General features: G+C 39.6%; 1 protein-coding gene and 1 non-coding gene across 2 annotated transcripts; one reads left to right on the plus strand and one right to left on the minus strand.

Moving 5' to 3' along the window:
* The first annotated feature begins 4,751 nt into the window (after window positions 1-4,751).
* On the plus strand, window positions 4,752-6,594 carry LOC111902484 (bet1-like SNARE 1-1). Its single transcript, XM_023898312.3, has 6 exons — window positions 4,752-4,845; window positions 5,000-5,061; window positions 5,783-5,933; window positions 6,029-6,085; window positions 6,158-6,217; window positions 6,289-6,594. Exons 2-6 carry the CDS (start codon window positions 5,048-5,050, stop codon window positions 6,376-6,378), a joined length of 372 nt encoding a protein of 123 aa, XP_023754080.1. The 5' UTR covers window positions 4,752-4,845; window positions 5,000-5,047; the 3' UTR covers window positions 6,379-6,594.
* Window positions 6,595-6,684: 90 nt separating this feature from the next.
* Window positions 6,685-6,755, minus strand: TRNAG-GCC (transfer RNA glycine (anticodon GCC)). Its single transcript has one exon. It is a non-coding gene; the product is annotated as a tRNA-Gly (tRNA).
* Window positions 6,756-23,179: the final 16,424 nt, after the last annotated feature.

Below are 23,179 nucleotides of genomic sequence, written 5' to 3' on the forward strand. Positions count from 1 at the left end.
CTAACATTTTACTTTTGACTCTTATTTTCATTCTTAATTTATTATATTATTATAAACAGGTATAAAACACATAAATTTACATAATACTCAAATAATTCTTTTTTATTACTTCAAAATGAGTTACATTTGTTGACCCTAACTATTACATCATCGCATCAATGCTTAGCCTCGAAACATGTGCGTTACGGTCCCGAATTATGAAATGACCCGAAATAGGGTGTTAAACAACTTATGGTACTATTGAAAAACCGTGAACTCACCAACCATTTTATTAGTTGACCTCTCTATTTAACATGCTTTTTAGGAACTGGTAAGTAAGATGACACTTAAGAACACACCACTCATAGTTTCATCATGCATGTGTTTTAAAATGTACAAGATCTTTTGTAACGACCCGATTTTCATAATAAAATTTTCATTTTTAATTAATCGTAACCATTTGCATAAACCATAAATTTCCAAAAACATTTGTTTTCAAATTCACATTCATTACATCATTATCTTCTGTAGGAAAACATCAGAGCGTCCCAAAACACTAGTAAATGAGAGATAGAGTGCACGCCGCGCCATCACACCTTGCCCTTGCCCTTGGGCTCAGATGTACCTGAAACAAATCCACAAACGGTAAGCTTGAAAGCTTAGTGAGTTCCCCAGAGCACACTCACACTCAACACATATAACATATCATACTAGCTAAACAGCCAACCAAAACATATAAACCTTGCATGCCAATCACATAAGGAAGCCCTTGAAACCCTCCAGGGTCTTACTCCGGGTGCCATGGGAACCCCTACATGGTCTTAGCCTAATGCCACGGGAACCCTCCAAGGTCTTTGACCTAGGATGCCAAGGAAACCCTCCAAGGTCTTACACCTAAGTGCCTTGGGAACCCTCCAAGGTCTTGCGTACAAACATAATCACATAACATATCAAATCACAGAATGTATAACACATATATCATAATCACATAATGGGTCGGCCTTGGTGCCTTAGACCCATTGGTCTGGTGAGGAGACTCACCTCAGTCTGCTGAATATAAATACTGATCTCCTAACAGTCCGTAATCTCCCGAGTTGAATAATAATAATAACATAAACAATATTAGGGCTTTAAATTAACAAAAGGGGAAATCCAAACCTCCAATTCCTCACTCAAGGCCCCAAATACCCTATCCTTGCTAATGGGCCCAAAAGTCCAAGTCCAAAATCTTTAATGGGTCTCTTAGCCCAACCATTAAATCCATGGCCCGTAACAGATGTCAAGCCCCTAATTCACAGAATTCAATCAAGCCCACCAATCAAATGGGCCCAAAGGCTCAAAGGCCCAAAACAATTTAGGCCCCAACTGTTGCTGCGTATGCCCAACGTATCATCTTGGTACGCCCAACGTACTAAGGGTTGGGGGACTACGCGCCGCGTACAACTGGTTACACCCAACGTTCAACCAGTTTAAGCACTTTCTCCATTAAGTGCTTAATGCTCGATTTCCTTACGACCAAAAGTCAGATCTAGGTCTGCTAAAACGTCCTAAGGCATAAAGTTGCCAACTTTATGCCCTTGCATGCCTAAAAAATGCCTAATACTTCCATTAAGACCTTTCCAAGGTCCTTAATCCATGCATGAGACCTAAACATCCATCAAGATCCCATTTTTATGCTTCTAAACGACCAAGGGACCTCAGATCTGCCATCCTTATCTTATGGAGTTGCTTAACTAATCAAAAGAGGTCCAAAACCAACCAAATGGGCAAAACTAGAAATCCCTAGCTAGATCTAAGGATATATATGGAAAGGTGCAAGCTTTTTACCTCCAAAAGCTTTGTAAGGTGAGCTTGATGTAGGATCTTGAAGCACCTACACGATCCAAACTTGCTTGACCACTTCTTCTTCTTGCAATGAACACCAAAAGGTTACAAATGCACTCTTTTAAGCTCAAGAATGATCTCACAAGGTTCTCTGGGGCACAAGGACGCTCTAAGGCTATGGAGGCTCTCTAGGGTTAAGTCAAAGGGACTTAAGATCATTTAAATAGGCCTCATGCCCGAAAATTAGGGTGTTGCACCTCTAACGCGTACGCCCCGTGTAAGGCTTGGTACGCCCAGCGTACCACAATTCTTCCCGCGACCAGCCATGCATAGTACGCCAAGCGTACACTTAAGTACGCCCAATGTACTTAAGGGACCATCCATGCAAAAAAATAATTTCCTTAAGGTTCCAAGACATACCTGATTTTTGGGTGTTACATCTTTTTTTTTGTTGAAACCTTGTTTTAAAACTCATTTAAAACTGTAATGCTTTTAAATACTATGGTTAGTATTGTCTTTTACCTTCAACAATGGAACCTTAAGATGTTGTACCTCTTGTTTTCGTTTTAGCGGGGTGTGACATATCTTATGGGAAATGCATAGCATAATGATATATTAGGTTTTTGAACTAATGCTTATTTCAATGTGTTTTTTGGTTTATGTTTGGCTTTTAAATGGTGTTCTATATAATGCGAGAAATCTTAAAAGTTGGTTAAAAGTAGATATCCAGTCACGTGTAGAAGCATCTTAAAGGTGGGTTAAAAGTAGATATGAGGATTATCTATTGAAAATAAAATAATATACATGTTAAGTTACGTATGTTAAATACAATCCAAATACAAGTTTCTTTAAACATTATAATCTCCGACCTAAGATATTAGAGTAAATTACACGAATGGTCCCTATAGTTTGGGGTAATTTGCGTGTTTGGTTCCTAACTTATTTTTTTAACTCGGAAGGTCCCTATTGTTTGTTTTTATTACGCGTTTGGTCCCTACTATTTGTTTTTGTTATATGTTTGGTCCCTGTCTTACCTATAAAAACTATTATTTAAATAGGGAAAAATGGTGGGATAGGTAAGGTAAGGTGAGAGGGTGAGGTTAGAGGTGTGTTTATTTAAATAAATTTAAAAAATCAAGTACAAAATAGTCTTTTTAGGAAAGACAAGGACCAAGCGCGTAACAAAAACAAACAGTAGGGACCTTCCGAGTTAAAAAATAAGTTAGGGACCAAATGCGTAAATTACCCTAAACCACAGGGACCATTCGTGTAATTTACTCAATATATTAATATAAATAGTGGATAAATAAATATATCAATACATTTAAGTTATTTTTATAAAAAAATAGAATTAATACAAATTGATACATTTAACTGTTTTATAAATAAATAAATGATTTAATACGTTGCTTGTAATAATAAGGTGCAGGCCCGAACCAAACAGTAGGGAACACGGGAAATCGCTTTGGTCTGTCTATGAGAGGGACAATTTTTTTTATGTCCAAATTACATATAAGTATTATTTGATTATTGTTCTTAATAAGAATATAGTTTCATGGGCCCAAAGTTTCTGATATTGATATTATATTGTACACCACGAGTTTTGTTTTTTGAAGAATTAGATATTCAACACAATGATCAAGAACCAAAGAAAAAACGTGTCATATCGGAATTTAGATGGAGAAAATTAAAAAAAAAAAGGTGAAAGCTACCAAATATGAGAAACGATATGAAATATGAAATCAAATCCTCTCCATATCACACTATAAAAACAATATTACATCTCATTAACAACTTGTTCATCTCTAAGGTCCTAATGACCATCACATAAGTGAAATTGTTTGATACCAATTTTCTATATTAGTTGTCAAGTTAATGGAAAATTGGGTATGTATTTTTCATTTAAATTCTGAGAGTTATCCGAAGTTGAAGGCCAAAAATAAAAAATATCGAAGACAATGATTCTAAAGTTAAAAGCAGCAAAACATAGACATGAAATATGAAGTTAGTGGTTCCGAAGCCAATACTTCGAGTACATTTTGAAGATCCAGTTTAGTGAAAAATCCTCCAACAAAATTGTAAATAAATTATAAAAACAAAGTTTAAAATAACATAATGTTTTTTATTTCTTAAAAAGAATATGGATTTAATAGTAAATTGTATAGAAAAAAATATTATTAGTGAGCAAATATGTACAAAAACATATTTTGTTATCCTATATATAGAACATGTTTATTGTATTTAACAAGTCATTATAAAAAATGGTCAAACACCAATAAAACAATAATCTAATAATATAAAACATATAATAACTAAATAAATATATGGAATATACTGTATTTAACATGTCAAAATTTGTGATGATATATATCACTATTAAATTAAATTACATGTTATAAAGTAAGGTAGTGTTCGTTTTTTTTTTTTTTTTTTTGACAAAATGTTTTTTTTTTGACCTTTCATGTTGCAGGGAAGGAAGATATTAAAGAAAAAACATTTATTTTCAGAAATAAAAAAAATGTATTTTTGATATTTTTTAGAAGACAAAAAAATAATTTTTAATTTTGGAAGACATTTTATAATATCTAATCCTAATGTGATTTTATTTTTCAACCAACGTCACCACCTCCACCGTCACTGCCACCGCCTCCGCCACCTCCACCACCACTCTTGTCACATCATCTCCACCATCACTATCTTCACTACGCAACCCCACTTCCAACCAACACCAACATCACCATCACCGCCACCATCGATACCCGTCTTTTTTTATAAAAACTTTAAAAAACAAACACTTTTTTTAAGACTAAAAAAGTGAAAAAAAAAACTTCTTATCCACATCTTATTCAACAGACACAAAAAAAAATTACCAGAAAATATGTTATCTTCTTCAAAACAAACTACACCTAATTAAAAATTAAAAAATAAAATATAAATAAAGATTCGACTCTTTTAGAGAAAAAGTGCAAATTTCGCTGCCCATTATTTTTATATATCTGTTTTCATAACGGTGTACGGTGGTTCTTCAAGTTTCCCCAACAGGTAAGCAACCGATCACTCCTCCATTTTGATTCATTTGCCGCAGATGCGTGTTTCCCCTTTTGTTATTCGATTGATGATTGTAATTTTGAGTTTCATTTTAGCGGCGATTTATTAAACCCTAACGAAGACAATTGAATTCTGTGATTTTCTACAGAATCATAAACATCGACGGTTGCCTCCACTGATTTTGGTATCGTCAGCTATGAATACGCGAAGGTTTTTCTTCTGTTTTATTTTCTACACCTTGATTTAATGTTGAATTTCATATGTTCGCATGGTTTGCTGATTAGATCAGTAGGTTATCGTTTCGGAACTGCTAGGATTTAGTTTTAGATCTAGTAATCTAAGTGTGTATTCAAGTGAACATAATTTTACTCGATTCTCATGGAAATTGAGAATTAAGCGTATCTTAGATTCGATTCTGGTTCTTGTTTCTCGCATGAAGGAAATAACACATCTTTGCTTACATTATTGGTAGAGATTATATTCAACTTGCGAATATTCTGCTTCCTTTGTTGTTTGTTGGAATTAGTTTAGGTGTTGTTTGGACGCCTATTTTGAAAACGATTATTGCCTATAACCAAAATCATAATAAGATGATGATACTAAGTTGATAAATTTTAGGGATAGATAGATAATCATATGTTTTTCTGACGACTTGTTATCTGTCCATTCACATACTGATTAAATCTTAGTTTCCCAAGATAAATTCATTAATCAACCTCTTTTAGCTTCCATAAGTAGATTGAAGATTCAAACAAAATGTGTCTTAATATGTTATTGCAGTTTGCAAACATTTAGAAAACAAATTATGCTGCATCATTTTCTATGATATCACAAGAACAACAACTGCATATACAACTGCTTGTGACTGGAGTAGATGCAACATGATTGATATATACAAAGATTTTGAAGTTTAAACATGAATACTATGCAGAGATGTGCGTGGAAACAGAGCTGCTCTATTTGATGAAATTGAAGATGGTGGAATTAGAGCCTCATCTTCTTACTCCTCCCATGAAATTGATGAACAGGAAAATGATAGAGCAATGGATGGGCTGCAAGATAGGGTTCTTATGCTGAAAAGGGTAAGCATCAAAACATATTTAATAAAGGAAACAAGTTTTACAAATTGTTATAAATAAATCCAAGATATTAATAATGTCATCAATCATCTCAACAGTTGACAGGTGATATCCATGAAGAAGTAGAAGGTCATAACCGCATGTTGGATAGAATGGTATGTTAAAATTACAAAAAAAATCTTCTATCTCTCTTGATAAGTTTTATAATTTTTTATTTTAATGATTAGGGGAATGATATGGATTCTTCAAGAGGTCTACTCTCTGGTACAATGGATAAATTCAAGACGGTATGTTGTATTAAAATTAGCAAATATTTGTTAATATTAATAATTAATAGTTACACAATGATGTTTTTCAGGTATTTGAAACAAAATCAAGCAGAAGGATGTTTACACTTGTGGCTTCATTTGTGGTGGGTTTTTTGGTGATATATTATCTGACTAGATAAATAATTTGGGATTCAGAATCAGATGAGAACCAAAATGAATGTTGGAATGTTGGAATTTGCAAGTGGTTGTTTGTGTAAAGAAATCCGGATGAAATAGAGATTTATTTGTGTGCTGTGTTGTGGGTTTCAAGTTTGAGGATAAAGTATATCGACTTTTGACTGTTTTGTACTTTGTATATGTAATCTGTTGGCTTCTATTGTTTATTTTTTCCATCATCACACTTTTTCATGTTTATTTCATAAAAAAAAAAGGAATAATTAGAAAAAATTAATAAATCTAATTGATAGACCAAAAAAAAAGGTAATTGCACCAGCCGGGAATCGAACCCGGGTCTGTACCGTGGCAGGGTACTATTCTACCACTAGACCACTGGTGCTTTTGTTTTAATCATTGAATGTTAGAAGTTATATATTAATACTAAAGCAAAATAGTTGGTGGTTATTTCCAAATTATTTATTTTTAAATGGTTAATTTGGGTTGTTTTTAAAAGTGATGAATCAAATGAGTAAAGATTAAATAATATAGATAGATATAAAGTTATTTAAAGTCTAATCAAAATGTAACTTTTTGAATTTAGGCTTTCTCAAGATTGAGATACAAACATTGTGTAAAAAAAAATCGGCGACCTTAATTGTAGTTAAATTAAAATGTAAACTTTCAACTACAAGGGTGCGATGATGATGATATGGCTACATGTGATTAAAGCACTCAAAGGAGAATCCAATGAGTCAAAGAAGAACCCAATGAGTTGTCCATGTCAAGTCCTCATTGGCTAGTTGTGAACTATGCAAATTGTTATTGTTGGCTTAAACGAATGAGATTTATTCTGGTATAAAAAAAATAAAATAAAATGCATACATCCTTAATTGTTTCATTAAAGAATTACACTGTAATAAAATTTTATAATCATGTTTAATATTTTAATTAAACTAAAGGAAAATCGTGCCATAAGCCATGATACAAACCCTTCTTATTATGGCTACCATTTTGGAATTTAGACATCTTGGACCAAGGAAAATCATGCCATAAGGTCTAAGGGTTTGCACCGACTATTTGGTAAGTGAATTTTAATGTTAAAGTTAAATGCTTTCATCATCTAATTTTAATTTATGCATGTTTTTTTGATTTCCAATTGAAGAATTAAAAAAGAAATGTAATTTCTAGAAATGAGTGGATAAAGAATTTAAAAAGAAGAAGCATAAGAGATAGCAAGTTGAAGCAAGCTCCTTTGAACTGAAGATTTAAATATACAAGATAAAGAATGATCACGAGTCTTTGAGCTTTATAAACGAATTGGGTCAAATTAGTAGGAATTTGTTTACTTATAAATGTTGTGCGTTTTTATGTTTATTTTGTCCATAGTTGAAGTCTTATATTGAATCATGCAAGATGGTGCATTTGATTGTTATAGTCCCTTCAAACTGATCATAATAGCTCACCTCTACAATTTCCATTAAAAACAACCATCTACACCAATTACTTTTCTATATTCTGCAATCTAACTATCATTTACACTCTTCAAATAAACATATATCTTTGAAATAAGATAGTGGAATCAGGCATAACATCTAAATCAATCTTCATTATTGATTTTGGACTAGACTTCAATCGAGGGTTTCCAAAATTTCATTAATAAATTGTTTTTTTTATCCATGCATAGATGACATGGGTGGTTATCGAGGCCAACAAAATAAATAATATAACCTTAATAGTGTATAATGGCAAGGAGATCAAATCCACGAACATGTTCAATTTATAACTTTATGAAAATCTTTTTGTACCAATACTTGCGAAACGAAAATAAAAGTAAAAATATGGGTTTTAATATGTTGGTTGTTTAAAGAAACTAAAATTATACCAAAACATGAAAATTACAATTCAACAAGAATAAAGGTTTGATGTAAATCTATAAGAGAGAAATGGTTGATTTTGACTTTCATCACATGTACACTTAATTATCACTAGACATTATGGTGCAAGACTTATGGTTTAATTTAATTTGACTATAGTAATCCAAGAAGCTTGAGATTACTTAGATTTTTTGTTAGTTAGTAAAACAACTAGAGGAGCTCATAACATATTTCCTTAGTTAAAGTCACAATTTCCATAAAACATATAATTAGTGAACGTTAACTAGCATTAAGAATTAAAAAGTCACCAAATCCAAGAAGAGTCAATATGCTTTCACTACCATGTTGGAGATTTTTTTTTTTTTTAATGATTGTGTGAAGTAAAAACTAACACAAGAACCATTTGTTGCTTGCTAATTTGAAGATCCATTACTTAATCAAGAAATTAGCTAACTAATCACTATATATACATTTAAACTCATGAATAAATACATATAGATAAATGAGGTTCAAATGAAAAACACTTTCATAAAAATCACCAAAATCTCATAATAGTCTCCAAACAACTAATCATCCATGGATTTTGTAAAGTCTCATTTTCACAACAAAAAAATTTCATTATTATTAAGGCAAAACTTCCCAATTATGGATTCATTCTAAGAAAATCATTTATTCCCAATTACATTATTTGAAAATCAGAGTATTATAATAAATGCAGAATCCTCAATGCTGCTGATGAGTTTGTACAGTCCCGCCTTCGTCTTTCCATAGTCACCGATGATACCTGAAACAATAAACAGCTGGGTAAGCATAAAGTTTAGTGAGTTTCCCCTAAAATACCCCATACGATAAACATATAAGCATGCATAACGATCCACAACCTCCTAGTTGGAATTCCCAGACCCAATCAATCCTCGGACTGGAATGCTAACATGCAACGTGTCCAATCAGCCATCAGACTGGAATACCCAATGTTTGTTGGCCTACTGCTCTGCCCGAGCCTCCGTGCCTACGGATTACAGTCGGACCGCACTTGGTATCATGACCTACAATACAAAGTAGGACCGCCACAACCCACTATTACCATATGTTGACATATATACAATCAAGGATCAAGTAGCCACATAATACAAGAAAACAACAATCATAGAACTCACTACCGCATACTAGTCCTCAGATAACACATTGTCCTGCTACCAGCTAACCTCCATGAAATGTGTAACTATAAGTAATCAGTGGTGAGATAGTCACCCAAACAAATTATCCTACTCTCGAGCCACAACCAAACAAGGAATAGACACGAAAGCCTAGATCAAGAGTTCTCAGGCTATCCTACATGACTACATACATCCCCTAGGGAACTCCACTGGTTGATAACTAGTCTATTATGAGTAGTCATACAGATCTACATATCACTACCTCATAACAACATCCTATATACCAGGATACAAATCTAACATGTCACTACAACATAGCAACATCCCAAATACCAAGATACAGATCTAACAGTACACTACAACATAACAACATCCTAAATAACAAGATATAGATCTAACAGCTCACTACATCATAACAACATCCTAAATATTAGGATACATATCTAACAGATCACTACAACATAGTAATATCCTAAATATTATGATATAAATCTAACAGATCACTACAACATAGCAACATCCTAAATACCAGGATACAAATCTAACAGATCACTACAACATAGCATCATCCTAAATACCAGGATATAGATCTAACAAATCACTACAACATAGCAACATCCTAAATACCAGGGTCCAAATATAACATATCACTAATGCATAACAACGTCCTAAATACTAGGATACAGATCTAACAGATCACTACAACATAGCAACATCCTAAATACCATGATACAAATCTAACAGATCACTACAACATAGCAACATCCTAAATACCAGGATACAGATCTAACAGATCACTACAACACAACAACATACCATATATCAACAATCCAAGGAATGCATAACTGTATATACTCAGAGGTGAGATAGACACCCGGACAAGTGATCCTACTCTAGAGTCACAACCAAATAAGAAACATGCAAGAAAGCCCAAATCAAGAGTCCTCAGTCTATCCTATGTGACTACATACAATCCCTATGGCATCCTTCTACTAAAAGATAACCAAAACTAATGGGCCGGCATTGGTGCCTTCGACCCATAGGTACAATGAGACAAAACTCACCTGAATCGAAGAACCTTGAAACACTGCGATATGCTCCTTTCTGTATAGCTTGCTTCCACGAATCCACTAACACCAAAACCAGATAAAATCTTAATTAATATCCCAAAATACTCAAGTTTGACCCAAGTTCAAACTTGGTCAAAAAGTCAACGGTCAACGGAAGTCAACAAAAGTCAAAGTCCAAGGCAATTGAGTATGCCCAACATACGCAACCTGATCCCACTCCTTCATTAAGCACTTAATCCCTTAAGGACTTTTCACCCAAACTCAGATCTAGCCTGAAAACATTGTCTTAAGTCATAAAGTTTCCACATTTATGACTTTCCATGGCCAAGGAAGGTCCAAAAGCTAAAACCCTAACTTATTAATCCATTAAGACTTCACAACTCTTGCATAGAAGGGATAGAAGGACCAAGATCACATTTTTATGGTTCCAATAGCTCCATAATGGATAAAGTTTCCAACTTTATCCATTTGAATGATCCAAACAACCAAGATATAGTCTTTTAAGTTCAAAGGGATCAAAAGTGTATCTTTCTTACTTAACCCAAGTTTCCAATATTTAGATCCAAATCAAAATGATGTTTAGATGGATAAAGTTTCCAACTTTACCCATAACAATATCACAAACTTTCAAGATGTAAACTTTATGCACTAAAGTGACCAAAAGCTCATAACATCGAAAACTAGTTAGATCTAGCAAATACATCATCAAGATTCAAGTTTTATACCGCCAAAAGAAAGATCAAGGTGAACAAGGTCTGGATCTATAAGATTCAGTGCAACCAACGCTTCTTTAATGATTTTCTTCTTCTCTAAGGTGCACCAAGAACACTCCTAAGCACTCAAGAACACCTTCTTTTGCTCACACGGCTCAAAATAGGGTTAGGGTTTCAAGGGAGGGTGATGGAGAGGTGGAGGCTGAGAATGGAATGAATTTGGGGAAGTTAAGGAGCTTAAATAGGGCTCAAACCATGGAAATAGGGTTTGAGTTCTGATCGCTTATGCCCAACGTACTCAATTTACGCCCAACGTACTTAATTTACGCCCAACGTACTAGACTAAGCCCAAAACCTTCCTAACTTCTAATAGTTATAACTTCTTCATTTCAACTCATATCCAGAGGAAAGGTATTGAAGATCCTCACAATATTATCTAAATATCTTGGACTAACGACTTCTCGTACAAAAATCCATATTTCAAGCAAGAACCCCGTCCATGACTTCTATCGTTCTACTCTTCGGACCAAAACACAATTCAAAGGTTTTAGATCTCATAACCATCATTTTCTACTTCCAAAAGGTCTAAACATTACCTCCTTAAGGCCTAAAGCCTTTACACAATCTACTTCCGGCCCACGACCCTGAAATAAGAATGACAGGAAACAGGATGTTACAGATTTCACTAAAATCAACTAAGAGTAGTTTAGCCTAGCATGGCTAAACTCATGAAAACAAAATAAAAGTTAAGTATACCAAACATGTATCAAGAATCAAGGATAAAGGATGAAGTTCTTCAAGCCTTCAAGTCTTCAACAGCTACAAAAACTCCAGAGAAAATGCTTCAAAATTAGATCCTCAAAAGTGTGGAAAAGAACCACACCAACCTTCCCCATATAGCACAAAAGGTAAAATCCCGGAAAAGCCCCTAGCAGGGTCTGTGCAGCCGCGCACAGCTGCACGGGTGCGTTGCACGAGTGACCTGCAAATTAGGATTCTTTGCATCTTGGACCTGCCCTGGTTTAGCCCACTAGCCCATTTCGCATTCTAACAACTTTTAGCCAATGATTCCTCAAGTTTTTCTTCAATTTTTGGCCCAATTCACCTTCTCTAAATCACGCATAGCTCATATACCCACTCGGTTAATCAATTCGCAAGCTCAAATATTTATTTCATCTTCTTTTAAGTTCAATTTCATATTTCTTCAATCTTCCACTTATCAACAGGCACATTTTTTTGCATCGTTCCACAAGTTTCCAAGCCCATATTTCCTCATCCTCAAATTCCATTTGCTTCCCACGATTCTCGAACATCTCCACACCATGCTAGTCTTCCAAAAATCTACAACTATGCTACAAGACAAAAAAAGTACCTGATATAGATAGAAAATAATAAAAAAGGAAAATATGCATGATGATTAACAAATTTTGCAATGAAATATGCTAAAATAAACTATAAAAGGAAGTAAATAAAATAAAACTATCATGGTAATTGAACCAAAACTGAAAGTTCTAGCACAAATTATGTTTTACACAATTAAACTTTAGGACATAATCTAAAAGTATTTTTGGTTACTCATCCAAGTTGTCGATAAGTTAAAAGGGCATAATTCTTCATTTCAAAAACCCCATCATCCTCTTTGCAATCAACTAACAATTCATCAAGACAAGACCGGGTTCATATTGTCTTTAGAGTATTCACTTTCACTACCTCCATCTTCTGGTTTCTCTTGCTCAAGTTCACAAAAATGATCAATATGCACATTAATCCTTCCTTTATTCGCATAATCAATGTCAAGCAACCTAACATCATCATCATCATCATCATCATTTGTCAATGATCTCATCCCATCTCTCTTTGATCGTAGTCTTATTGTAATCAACTGATAATTCACATTATCATAAGTGTATTCACTTTTACTAACTCCATATTCTGGTTGCTCTTGATCAAGTTCACAAAAATGATTAATATATACCACTATTAAGAAACCTAACATAATCATCATCATTTGTCAATTATCTCATTGATCATTTTCGAACACACTAGTACACATCAACACACCTCTCATAAGTCAGTTTTGAAGAAATAAAATGAGCTTATTGTAACCCATTCTTCTACAATAAACATCCATCATAGAAGATTCAAGTGTTTTAAAGTAAAATAGGATGGTTTGGGACAAACAAGCCTTTATAGTGAACATCAACGATTAGAAACTCTAATTCCTCTTCATTAGACGAACTAGCCATTATCATATTCCTAGTAAGATAGTTTGAGGGTGAATTAGAGAAACTGTAACGTACCAATCAAACAAACATATTTTTTTCATTTTCAATTAAGGTAAAACACCATTTTCATAAAACCCATGTTAAGAAAACTCATTTGTTCCAAAATACAATTGCTTGAAAATTAGAGTAATATAATAAATACAGAATCTCCATTGCTGCTGAAAAGTGTGTACAATCACACCTTCATCTTCCCATGATCACCAATGGTACCTAAAAAACATTTAATCCATAACTGTAAGCCAAAGCTTAGTGAGTTCCCCCAAAATACCACATATATCACAACATAATGAACAACTATGGGTTATCAGCAACCCTAGGACTATCAGTAGTCATGAGGACTATCAACAGTCGTAAGTATCACATGCAACACAAAAATATAAACACTTATGGGTTATCAACAACCTTGGGACTATCAACAGTCCTACAGGCTCACAACAACCCTATAGATTCTTAGGAAATCTGCAGACTATCAATACTCCTGGAATTATCAGTAATTTAATAATACTAATAACAACAATCAACAAATAAGACTAAGCTAGTTTAGCATGCATGTAACAGCCCGGATCTCCAGGTATTTTATTGTTTTAATATTTTGAGTTTTGAGAAGGGACTCGGCGAGTTGGAGCTCAGACTCGCCGAGTAGGGTCGCGATTCTGGACGCGGGATTCGTTCGGACTCGGCGAGTCCAGGATATGGACTCGGCGAGTCCACGCTGTTTAATGAAGCCCTAATTTCTCGGGTTTGGGACCTATTTAAATGGCCTTATGGCCGTCATTTGCATCCATCAGCCCATAGAGAGGAACCCTAAAAGTGCTTTAGCGATTTGAGAGTGAAAGGAGGCATTTCTTGACATTTGTGTGTTGTTTAGCAAAGAAGAAGGAGGCTCTAGCCAAGAGGAGGCAAAGGGGACTGCTATTTGGTGGATTGGAAGCTTGACCCTTCAATCTAAAGGTATAATTTCGACTCATCTCCTGTTTTGTGAAGTATAACCGATTTTAGGGTTTCTTGTGGCCTTGTTGAGTTGATTTGATGGCCAAATAGTCCCATGCTAGTGATGAGACTTCGGATCTGGATCCATAGAGGTCCAGAGAGTCTCATTCTTCAAGCTTTATAGAGAACAATGGAGGTCATGACCTTGTGTAGTGAGATTTGTTGAAGATTCTTCATAATTAGTCATATAGAGGTTGTTAATGCATCAAGACTAGGACTTTACGTGATGAATCATTCTAGGAGGGCCAGATCTATGAATTGTTGGAGTAGATCTGACCTTAGAAGCAAGTTTGAGTGATTGCATGGAATGGACTCGCCGAGTCCGATGAGCAGACTCGGCGAGTAGCTTGAAGATTGCCTTGGACCGGCCAGAGAGTGGTCCAGACGAGTCAGGAGTTGACCCAGTGAGTCAGGGCGAGTTAGAGAGGATTGTCATGTGGTCTGAGTCGAGCTGGGACTCGCCGAGTCGTTCTTGAGACTCGGCGAGTTGAGTCGGGGTGGTCCCGCGATTCTTCCAGGTGGAACTCGTCGAGTCAGGGGGAGTACTCGACGTGTAAAAAGGGAATCCTAGAGAGTTGGTGAGAACGTCTAGACTCGCCGAGTTGCCGCGTGCACTCGCCGAGTCCGGTCAAAGTTGACCGTTGACCATTGACCGTTGACCTGTGTTGACTTCTTAAGGATAGTCAACCTTAGGGATAAAAGTGTTAATTAGAGTCTTGTGATGTTATAGGAGGATTAAAGCTCGGAGGATCGAGTACGAGGGATTTTCAGGGATCGTGAGATACCGAGACACGCGAGGTGAGTCTTCTCACTATACTTTACCTTGAGTAGGTAATCAGAGTCATGTGATAGAGTATGTGTATGTTATGTGTATGCTATGTGTTGTACTGCATGATGTCTATGTGATTTTTGTTGTGCATGCTTATAGAGTTGGAACCGGAAGGTTCCCAGAGTTAGAACCTGAAGGTTCACAGAGTTGGGTGCACGGACCCATAGAGTTATGGCCTCGAGTGGCTAATATGTGTTTATGTGTGGTATTTTGGGGAACTCACTAAGCTTTGTGCTTACAGTGTTAGTGTTGTTGTTTCAGGTACTAGCAATGACCATGGGAAGGCGCCGGCTTGATCTGTACACACGTAGAGGAATTCGATATAATTATGTGATCTTGGGATTTGTATGATACATATTGGAATTTGAAATTTGATGTTTTATGAAATTAAGAGAGAAATGCTTTTATAAATTGTGAAAAATAAATTTTAAAATTTTAAGTGTTACAAGTTGGTATCAGAGCCTTGGTTTGAGGGATTCGAGTACACCTTCGGGTGTATTTGAACTCAAACTAAGGATTTGAGATGTATTTTCAAAAAGAGTAAAAGATTTTCGAAAGACGCAGAGCAAGAGATGTGTGTACGATCAGTCAGCGCCCGAACGGTGATTTCCCAAAATACCTTTATATATTATGTGATATTGATATTGATATGATGTATCCACATGCTAGAGTAGGCTAGGTATTGCTATTAGGACTAGAGTGGCCTGATGTGTGATGCCTTAGCCTAGAGGGAGGTGAGCTGCTATGAGATGCTTGAGAGTGAGTAGGTAGCAGCAAGGGACTTATGAGAAATCTATTAGAGAGTAGTCTATGCATGATAAGGTACTTGAGACCTGGGATCCAAAGAGAAGGACTTGGAGTGTATTCTGGTGTGGTGCGGACGGTAGTATTGGGCCCGTACTACTGGAAGCACCGGAGCAGTGTGCAGCCTAAGTCAGAATCTTTGGAATGCCAAGAATCAAGGAGAAAAGAGTTGTCGAGTGTGAGCATACTCGTGTGGATTCTAATTTATCGTATGTTGTATTTCAGAGGTAGATCATGGTGAGGACACGTTTGATGCCCGAGAGCAGTGGTACCAGTGAGGAGGAGATCCGCCGGATCATTCAGGAGGAGGTGGCTGCGGCCATCAGGGCAGAGATACCGGAGATGTTTGGGTCTATAAAGACCACCTTGATTGAGACGTTTGATGAGCGTTATGCCGCTCTTTCTGAGGCTGCTGCTGCAGCAGCTACCGCAACGATTGCTGCTGCGAGGCCGCAGGGTGGGGATGCATTGCTGTTCCGTGAGTTCAGCAACACAAAACCACCAGAGTTTGATGGTACTCAGGATCCGGTGGCAGCTATGAGGTGGATATCTGATATTGAGGGGTGTTTCTTCACTTGCTCGTCTCCTGAGCATCTGAAGGTACGGTTCGCGCTGAACCAGCTTCGCTTGGGAGCGAAGGACTGGTGGAAGTTTGTGACAGCGCATTATTCGCCTGCTGAGCTTTCTGCGGTAACCTGGGAGAGGTTCACCACTATGTTTCGGGATGAGTACGTTCCCCAGGTGGAGAGGGAGCGTTTAGCACAGGAGTTTCTGACCCTCAAACAGGGTACTGAGTCTGTTACAGCGATCACGAGGATGTTCCACGAGAGGGCGATGTTCTGCCCTGAGCACGTGTCCACTGAGCAGGCACGTATGAGCCGCTACTTGAGCATCTTGAGGAGGGATATTCGGGAGTTCGCTGCGAACTCCTCGTACTGGACATTTGCCGAGCTTCAGGCAAATGCCCGGAAGAGAGAGATTGAGCTTGAGACCCAGGCCAGGGAGGAGGCAGAGTCTCAGGGGAGGGATCGGCGACCGGCGCTGTCGCAGCCGGCCGCCAAGCGGGCCAAGCCTGCTGATCCCAGACCAGGGAGCCAGAAGGGCCGCACTTGCGGAAAGTGCGGCAAGGGTCATGACGGAGTCTGCCGAGCAGGGTCTTGCTACAAATGTGGCAAGGAGGGGCACATGGCCAAGGACTGCCCCAAGGGGTTTGCAGTGTGCTTTCACTGCAACCAGACCGGACACCGGAAGGCCGAGTGTCCGCAGTTGCGCGGAGCACCTCAGGGGTCTGCTCCTGCCGCCACCAGAGTTACAGAGAGTCGGCCTGTGAAGACCGAGACGCCGAGAGCTCGAGGGAGAGCCTTCCAGCTGACTGCGGAGGAGGTCCGCGCTGCGCCCGATGTTGTGGCTGGTATGTTTCCTTTCGTGTGTTTATTTCGACATATGATGTTATGCTTATATTATGTTATGTGTAGGCACTTTTCTTGTGAATTCCGTACCTGCTTTAGTGTTATTCGACTCAGGTGCGAGTCGGTCTTTTGTATCTTTGGCCTTTAGCCAGCATATCAGTGCTAGTCGTGAGGCATTGAGTCGGCCTCTGAGAGTCTCCATAGCTGATGATAGAGTGATTTGTGCCGCAGAGGTTTTCCGGGGATGTGTGTTAGAGATCTTCGGGATTGAGTTTCCGATTGATCTGATTCCTATTGCGATGGGTGATGTTTGTGTCATTGTGGGCATGGACTGGTTGAGCCGATTCGGCGCGATTATCGACTGTGAGCGTCAGCTGGTGACTATACGAGACCCTAGTGGGGGAGTTCTTTCGGTGTACGGTGAGGGTACACGTTCGGGATCAGCCTTTTGTTCGGCCGCCAGGGCGAGGCAGTGTCTACAGCAGGGCTGTAAGGGTTTTGTGGCGTATGTGATGGATACGCGAGCGACGTCCGAGAGACCGAGTTCAGTTGGGGAGGTACCAGTGGTATGTGAGTTTCCAGATGTCTTTCCCGAGGAGCTGCCGGGAGTACCTCCTGTGAGGCAAGTAGAGTTTGGTATTGATTTGGTTCCGGGGGCTGCGCCTATAGCTAAGGTGCCTTATCGTCTTGCACCTCCAGAGATGCAAGAGTTATCCTCGCAGCTTCAGGAGTTGCTGGGGAAGGGATTTATTCGGCCGAGCAGCTCGCCGTGGGGAGCACCTATTCTGTTTGTCAAGAAGAAGGATGGTTCACACCAGATGTGTATTGATTACCGGGAGTTGAACAAGCTGACGGTCAAGAACCGTTACCCGTTGCCGAGGATCGACGATTTATTTGATCAGTTGCAGGGAGCATCTTGGTTTTCCAAGATCGATTTGAGGTCGGGATATCATCAGGTGAGGGTGCGAGATGGGGACGTCCAGAAGACAGCTTTCAGGACGCGTTATGGGCATTATGAGTTCGTGGTGATGCCTTTTGGGCTCACCAATGCCCCGGCGGTGTTCATGGATCTCATGAACAGGGTATGTAGGCCGATGTTGGATCGGTCGGTGATTGTATTTATCGATGATATTCTGGTGTATTCGAGATCTAGGGAGCAGCATGAGGAACATTTGAGGGAGGTCCTTGGGGTACTGAGATCGGAGAAGCTTTATGCAAAGTTCTCCAAGTGTGATTTCTGGTTACGGGAGGTCCAGTTCCTAGGACATCTCGTTAACCAGGAAGGGATTCTGGTCGATCCGGCCAAGGTTGAGGCGGTGATGGGTTGGGAGGCGCCAAAGTCACCCTCTGAGATCAGGAGCTTCCTTGGATTAGCAGGGTATTATCGGAGATTTATCAAGGATTTCTCCAAGATCGCAGTGCCGCTCACCAGGTTGACCCGGAAGGGTGTTGCATTCTCATGGGGTCCCGAGCAGCAGACCTCCTTTGAGACACTTCGCCAGAGGTTGTGCGAAGCCCCGGTATTAGCTCTTCCGGAAGGGATGGAGGATTTTGTAGTATATTGTGATGCATCGATTTTGGGGTTGGGTGCGGTGTTGATGCAGAGGGGTCATGTGATAGCATATGCATCGAGGCAGCTGAAGCCTCATGAGACAAGATATCCCACGCATGATCTAGAGTTGGGGGCAGTAGTGTTCGCCCTCAAGATTTGGCGCCACTACTTATATGGGGTTCGATGTACGATATACACGGACCATAAGAGCTTGAACTACTTGATGGATCAGCCCAATCTAAACATGCGTCAGAGGAGGTGGTTAGATGTGGTCAAGGATTATGATTGTGAGATCCTGTACCACCCGGGCAAGGCCAACGTGGTGGCCGATGCGTTGAGCCGCAGGGCGGAGAGCGCTCCATTGCGAGATGTATTTTTGAGATTGACCATGATAGCTCTGGTATTGGATGCCATTCGTGGGGCACAGGCCGAGGCTGTGCAGCCGGAGATGCAGAAGAGGGAACGGGTCGTTGGTTTGGTTTCAGAATTCGTTACGGATGGGCGAGGGCTTATGACTTTTCAGGGTCGGATTTGGGTACCGTTTGTGGGTGGTACGCGCACTTCCTTGATGGAGGAGGCTCATCGGTCGAAATTTTCGATCCATCCGGGGGCTACGAAGATGTATTTGGATTTGAGGAGAGAGTATTGGTGGCCCTGTATGAAGAGGGACGTCGCGTGGTTCGTTGAGAGGTGCTTGACTTGCCGTAGGGTTAAGGCCGAGCACCAGAGACTGCATGGCAAGTTGCAGCCATTGGAGGTTCCCGAATGGAAATGGGAACAGATCACTATGGATTTCATCACCAAATTGCCGAGAACTGCCAGGGGAGTTGATGCAATTTGGGTGATTGTGGATAGGTTGACGAAGAGCGCTCACTTCCTTGCCATCAGTGAGAGTTCTTCAGCGGAGAAGTTGGCAGAGTTATATGTGAGAGAAGTGGTATCTCGGCATGGGGTGCCGATCTCGATTGTTTCAGACCGTGATGTGCGCTTTACTTCCAGATTCTGGAAGAAATTTCATGAGGAGTTGGGTACTAGATTGCATTTTAGTACCGCATATCATCCCCAGACAGACGGTCAGAGTGAGCGGACGATTCAGACGCTTGAGGACATGCTTCGAGCATGTGTGTTGGATTTTGGGGGTAGCTGGGATGCGTATCTACCCTTGGCAGAGTTTTCCTACAACAACATCCATCATTCGAGCATTGGTATGCCACCCTTTGAGCTGCTGTATGGTAGGAGGTGTCGGACCCCTATTTGCTGGGGAGAGGTCGGGCAGAGAGTGATGGGCAGCACCGAGATCGTGCTTCAGACGACAGAGCAGATTCAGCAGGTCAGACAGAGGTTGTTGACCGCCCAGAGTCGACAGAAGAGTTATGCAGACAGACGCCGGTCCGAGCTTGAGTTTCAGGTCGGTGACTTCGTTCTCCTGAAGGTCTCTCCTTGGAAAGGGGTGATTCGATTCAGGAAGAGGGGCAAGTTGGGGCCCCGGTATATTGGGCCATTTCGCGTGATTGCGAGGGTAGGCCGGGTAGCCTATCATTTGGAATTGCCAGCAGAGTTGGGGCAAATCCACGACACTTTTCATGTGTCGCAATTGAGGAAATGTATTGCCGATGAGTCGGCAGTAGTTCCATTAGAGGATATTCAGGTAGATGCGAGCCTGAATTACGCCGAGAGACCAGTAGCCATCAGAGATCGGAAGATCAAGGTTCTGAGGAACAAGGAGGTACCTTTGGTGTTGGTTCAGTGGCAACACCGGAAGGGATCAGAGATGACCTGGGAGCCGGAGCGCGAGATGCGGGCTCAGCAACCGGAGCTATTTTAGAGCGAGACTTCGAGGGCGAAGTCTAATCCTAGTGGGGGAGAATTGTAACAGCCCGGATCTCCAGGTATTTTATTGTTTTAATATTTTGAGTTTTGAGAAGGGACTCGGCGAGTTGGAGCTCAGACTCGCCGAGTAGGGTCGCGATTCTGGACGCGGGATTCGTTCGGACTCGGCGAGTCCAGGATATGGACTCGGCGAGTCCACGCTGTTTAATGAAGCCCTAATTTCTCGGGTTTGGGACCTATTTAAATGGCCTTATGGCCGTCATTTGCATCCATCAGCCCATAGAGAGGAACCCTAAAAGTGCTTTAGCGATTTGAGAGTGAAAGGAGGCATTTCTTGACATTTGTGTGTTGTTTAGCAAAGAAGAAGGAGGCTCTAGCCAAGAGGAGGCAAAGGGGACTGCTATTTGGTGGATTGGAAGCTTGACCCTTCAATCTAAAGGTATAATTTCGACTCATCTCCTGTTTTGTGAAGTATAACCGATTTTAGGGTTTCTTGTGGCCTTGTTGAGTTGATTTGATGGCCAAATAGTCCCATGCTAGTGATGAGACTTCGGATCTGGATCCATAGAGGTCCAGAGAGTCTCATTCTTCAAGCTTTATAGAGAACAATGGAGGTCATGACCTTGTGTAGTGAGATTTGTTGAAGATTCTTCATAATTAGTCATATAGAGGTTGTTAATGCATCAAGACTAGGACTTTACGTGATGAATCATTCTAGGAGGGCCAGATCTATGAATTGTTGGAGTAGATCTGACCTTAGAAGCAAGTTTGAGTGATTGCATGGAATGGACTCGCCGAGTCCGATGAGCAGACTCGGCGAGTAGCTTGAAGATTGCCTTGGACCGGCCAGAGAGTGGTCCAGACGAGTCAGGAGTTGACCCAGTGAGTCAGGGCGAGTTAGAGAGGATTGTCATGTGGTCTGAGTCGAGCTGGGACTCGCCGAGTCGTTCTTGAGACTCGGCGAGTTGAGTCGGGGTGGTCCCGCGATTCTTCCAGGTGGAACTCGTCGAGTCAGGGGGAGTACTCGACGTGTAAAAAGGGAATCCTAGAGAGTTGGTGAGAACGTCTAGACTCGCCGAGTTGCCGCGTGCACTCGCCGAGTCCGGTCAAAGTTGACCGTTGACCATTGACCGTTGACCTGTGTTGACTTCTTAAGGATAGTCAACCTTAGGGATAAAAGTGTTAATTAGAGTCTTGTGATGTTATAGGAGGATTAAAGCTCGGAGGATCGAGTACGAGGGATTTTCAGGGATCGTGAGATACCGAGACACGCGAGGTGAGTCTTCTCACTATACTTTACCTTGAGTAGGTAATCAGAGTCATGTGATAGAGTATGTGTATGTTATGTGTATGCTATGTGTTGTACTGCATGATGTCTATGTGATTTTTGTTGTGCATGCTTATAGAGTTGGAACCGGAAGGTTCCCAGAGTTAGAACCTGAAGGTTCACAGAGTTGGGTGCACGGACCCATAGAGTTATGGCCTCGAGTGGCTAATATGTGTTTATGTGTGGTATTTTGGGGAACTCACTAAGCTTTGTGCTTACAGTGTTAGTGTTGTTGTTTCAGGTACTAGCAATGACCATGGGAAGGCGCCGGCTTGATCTGTACACACGTAGAGGAATTCGATATAATTATGTGATCTTGGGATTTGTATGATACATATTGGAATTTGAAATTTGATGTTTTATGAAATTAAGAGAGAAATGCTTTTATAAATTGTGAAAAATAAATTTTAAAATTTTAAGTGTTACAATGCACATCACGATGACATAGGTAATAAAGTGAGAAGAATCACTACCGTATACCAAGCCTCATACAGTACTCTACGTCACCACTGGAAGATCACTAATGAAGGCATAAATATATATAATCATAGGTGAGATAGACATTCAAACATGTGATCCCACTCTAGAGCCACAACCAAACAAGGAATATGCAAGAAGGCCTAGATCAAGAGTTCTCGGGCTATACTACATGACTGCATACAACCCCTTGGGCACTCAACTAGACGATCACCGACCTCCTTGTACTCTAACCAGCATACCACTAGTCCTATATCCTAAAACATGAGGATATATATTGTAACACATAATATTATGAAAAAACTCACCTATATTGAAGACCCAAGGAACATAACAACACCCTCACTCCCTATACCGAATATCACTAAAGTAAGATGGATCCTCAATCAATAACCCAAGTCCTTTAAGTTTGACCCCAAAGTAAAACTGGTCAAAAGTCAATGGTCAACAGTCAACAAAAGGTCAACGGTCAACCAATTCAATACCCACCATGACGTGAAGACCTCT

Source organism: Lactuca sativa, chromosome 5, assembly GCF_002870075.4.
Source record: "Lactuca sativa cultivar Salinas chromosome 5, Lsat_Salinas_v11, whole genome shotgun sequence".
Taxonomy (NCBI): domain Eukaryota; kingdom Viridiplantae; phylum Streptophyta; class Magnoliopsida; order Asterales; family Asteraceae; genus Lactuca; species Lactuca sativa.

Bases quoted from the DNA above. Each gene is read 5' to 3' on its own strand.
- LOC111902484 (XM_023898312.3), top strand. The intron at 5,934-6,028 runs GTAAGCATCAAA...TCATCTCAACAG, and splicing joins GGGTTCTTATGCTGAAAAGG to TTGACAGGTGATATCCATGA. The intron at 6,086-6,157 runs GTATGTTAAAAT...TTTAATGATTAG, and splicing joins ACCGCATGTTGGATAGAATG to GGGAATGATATGGATTCTTC.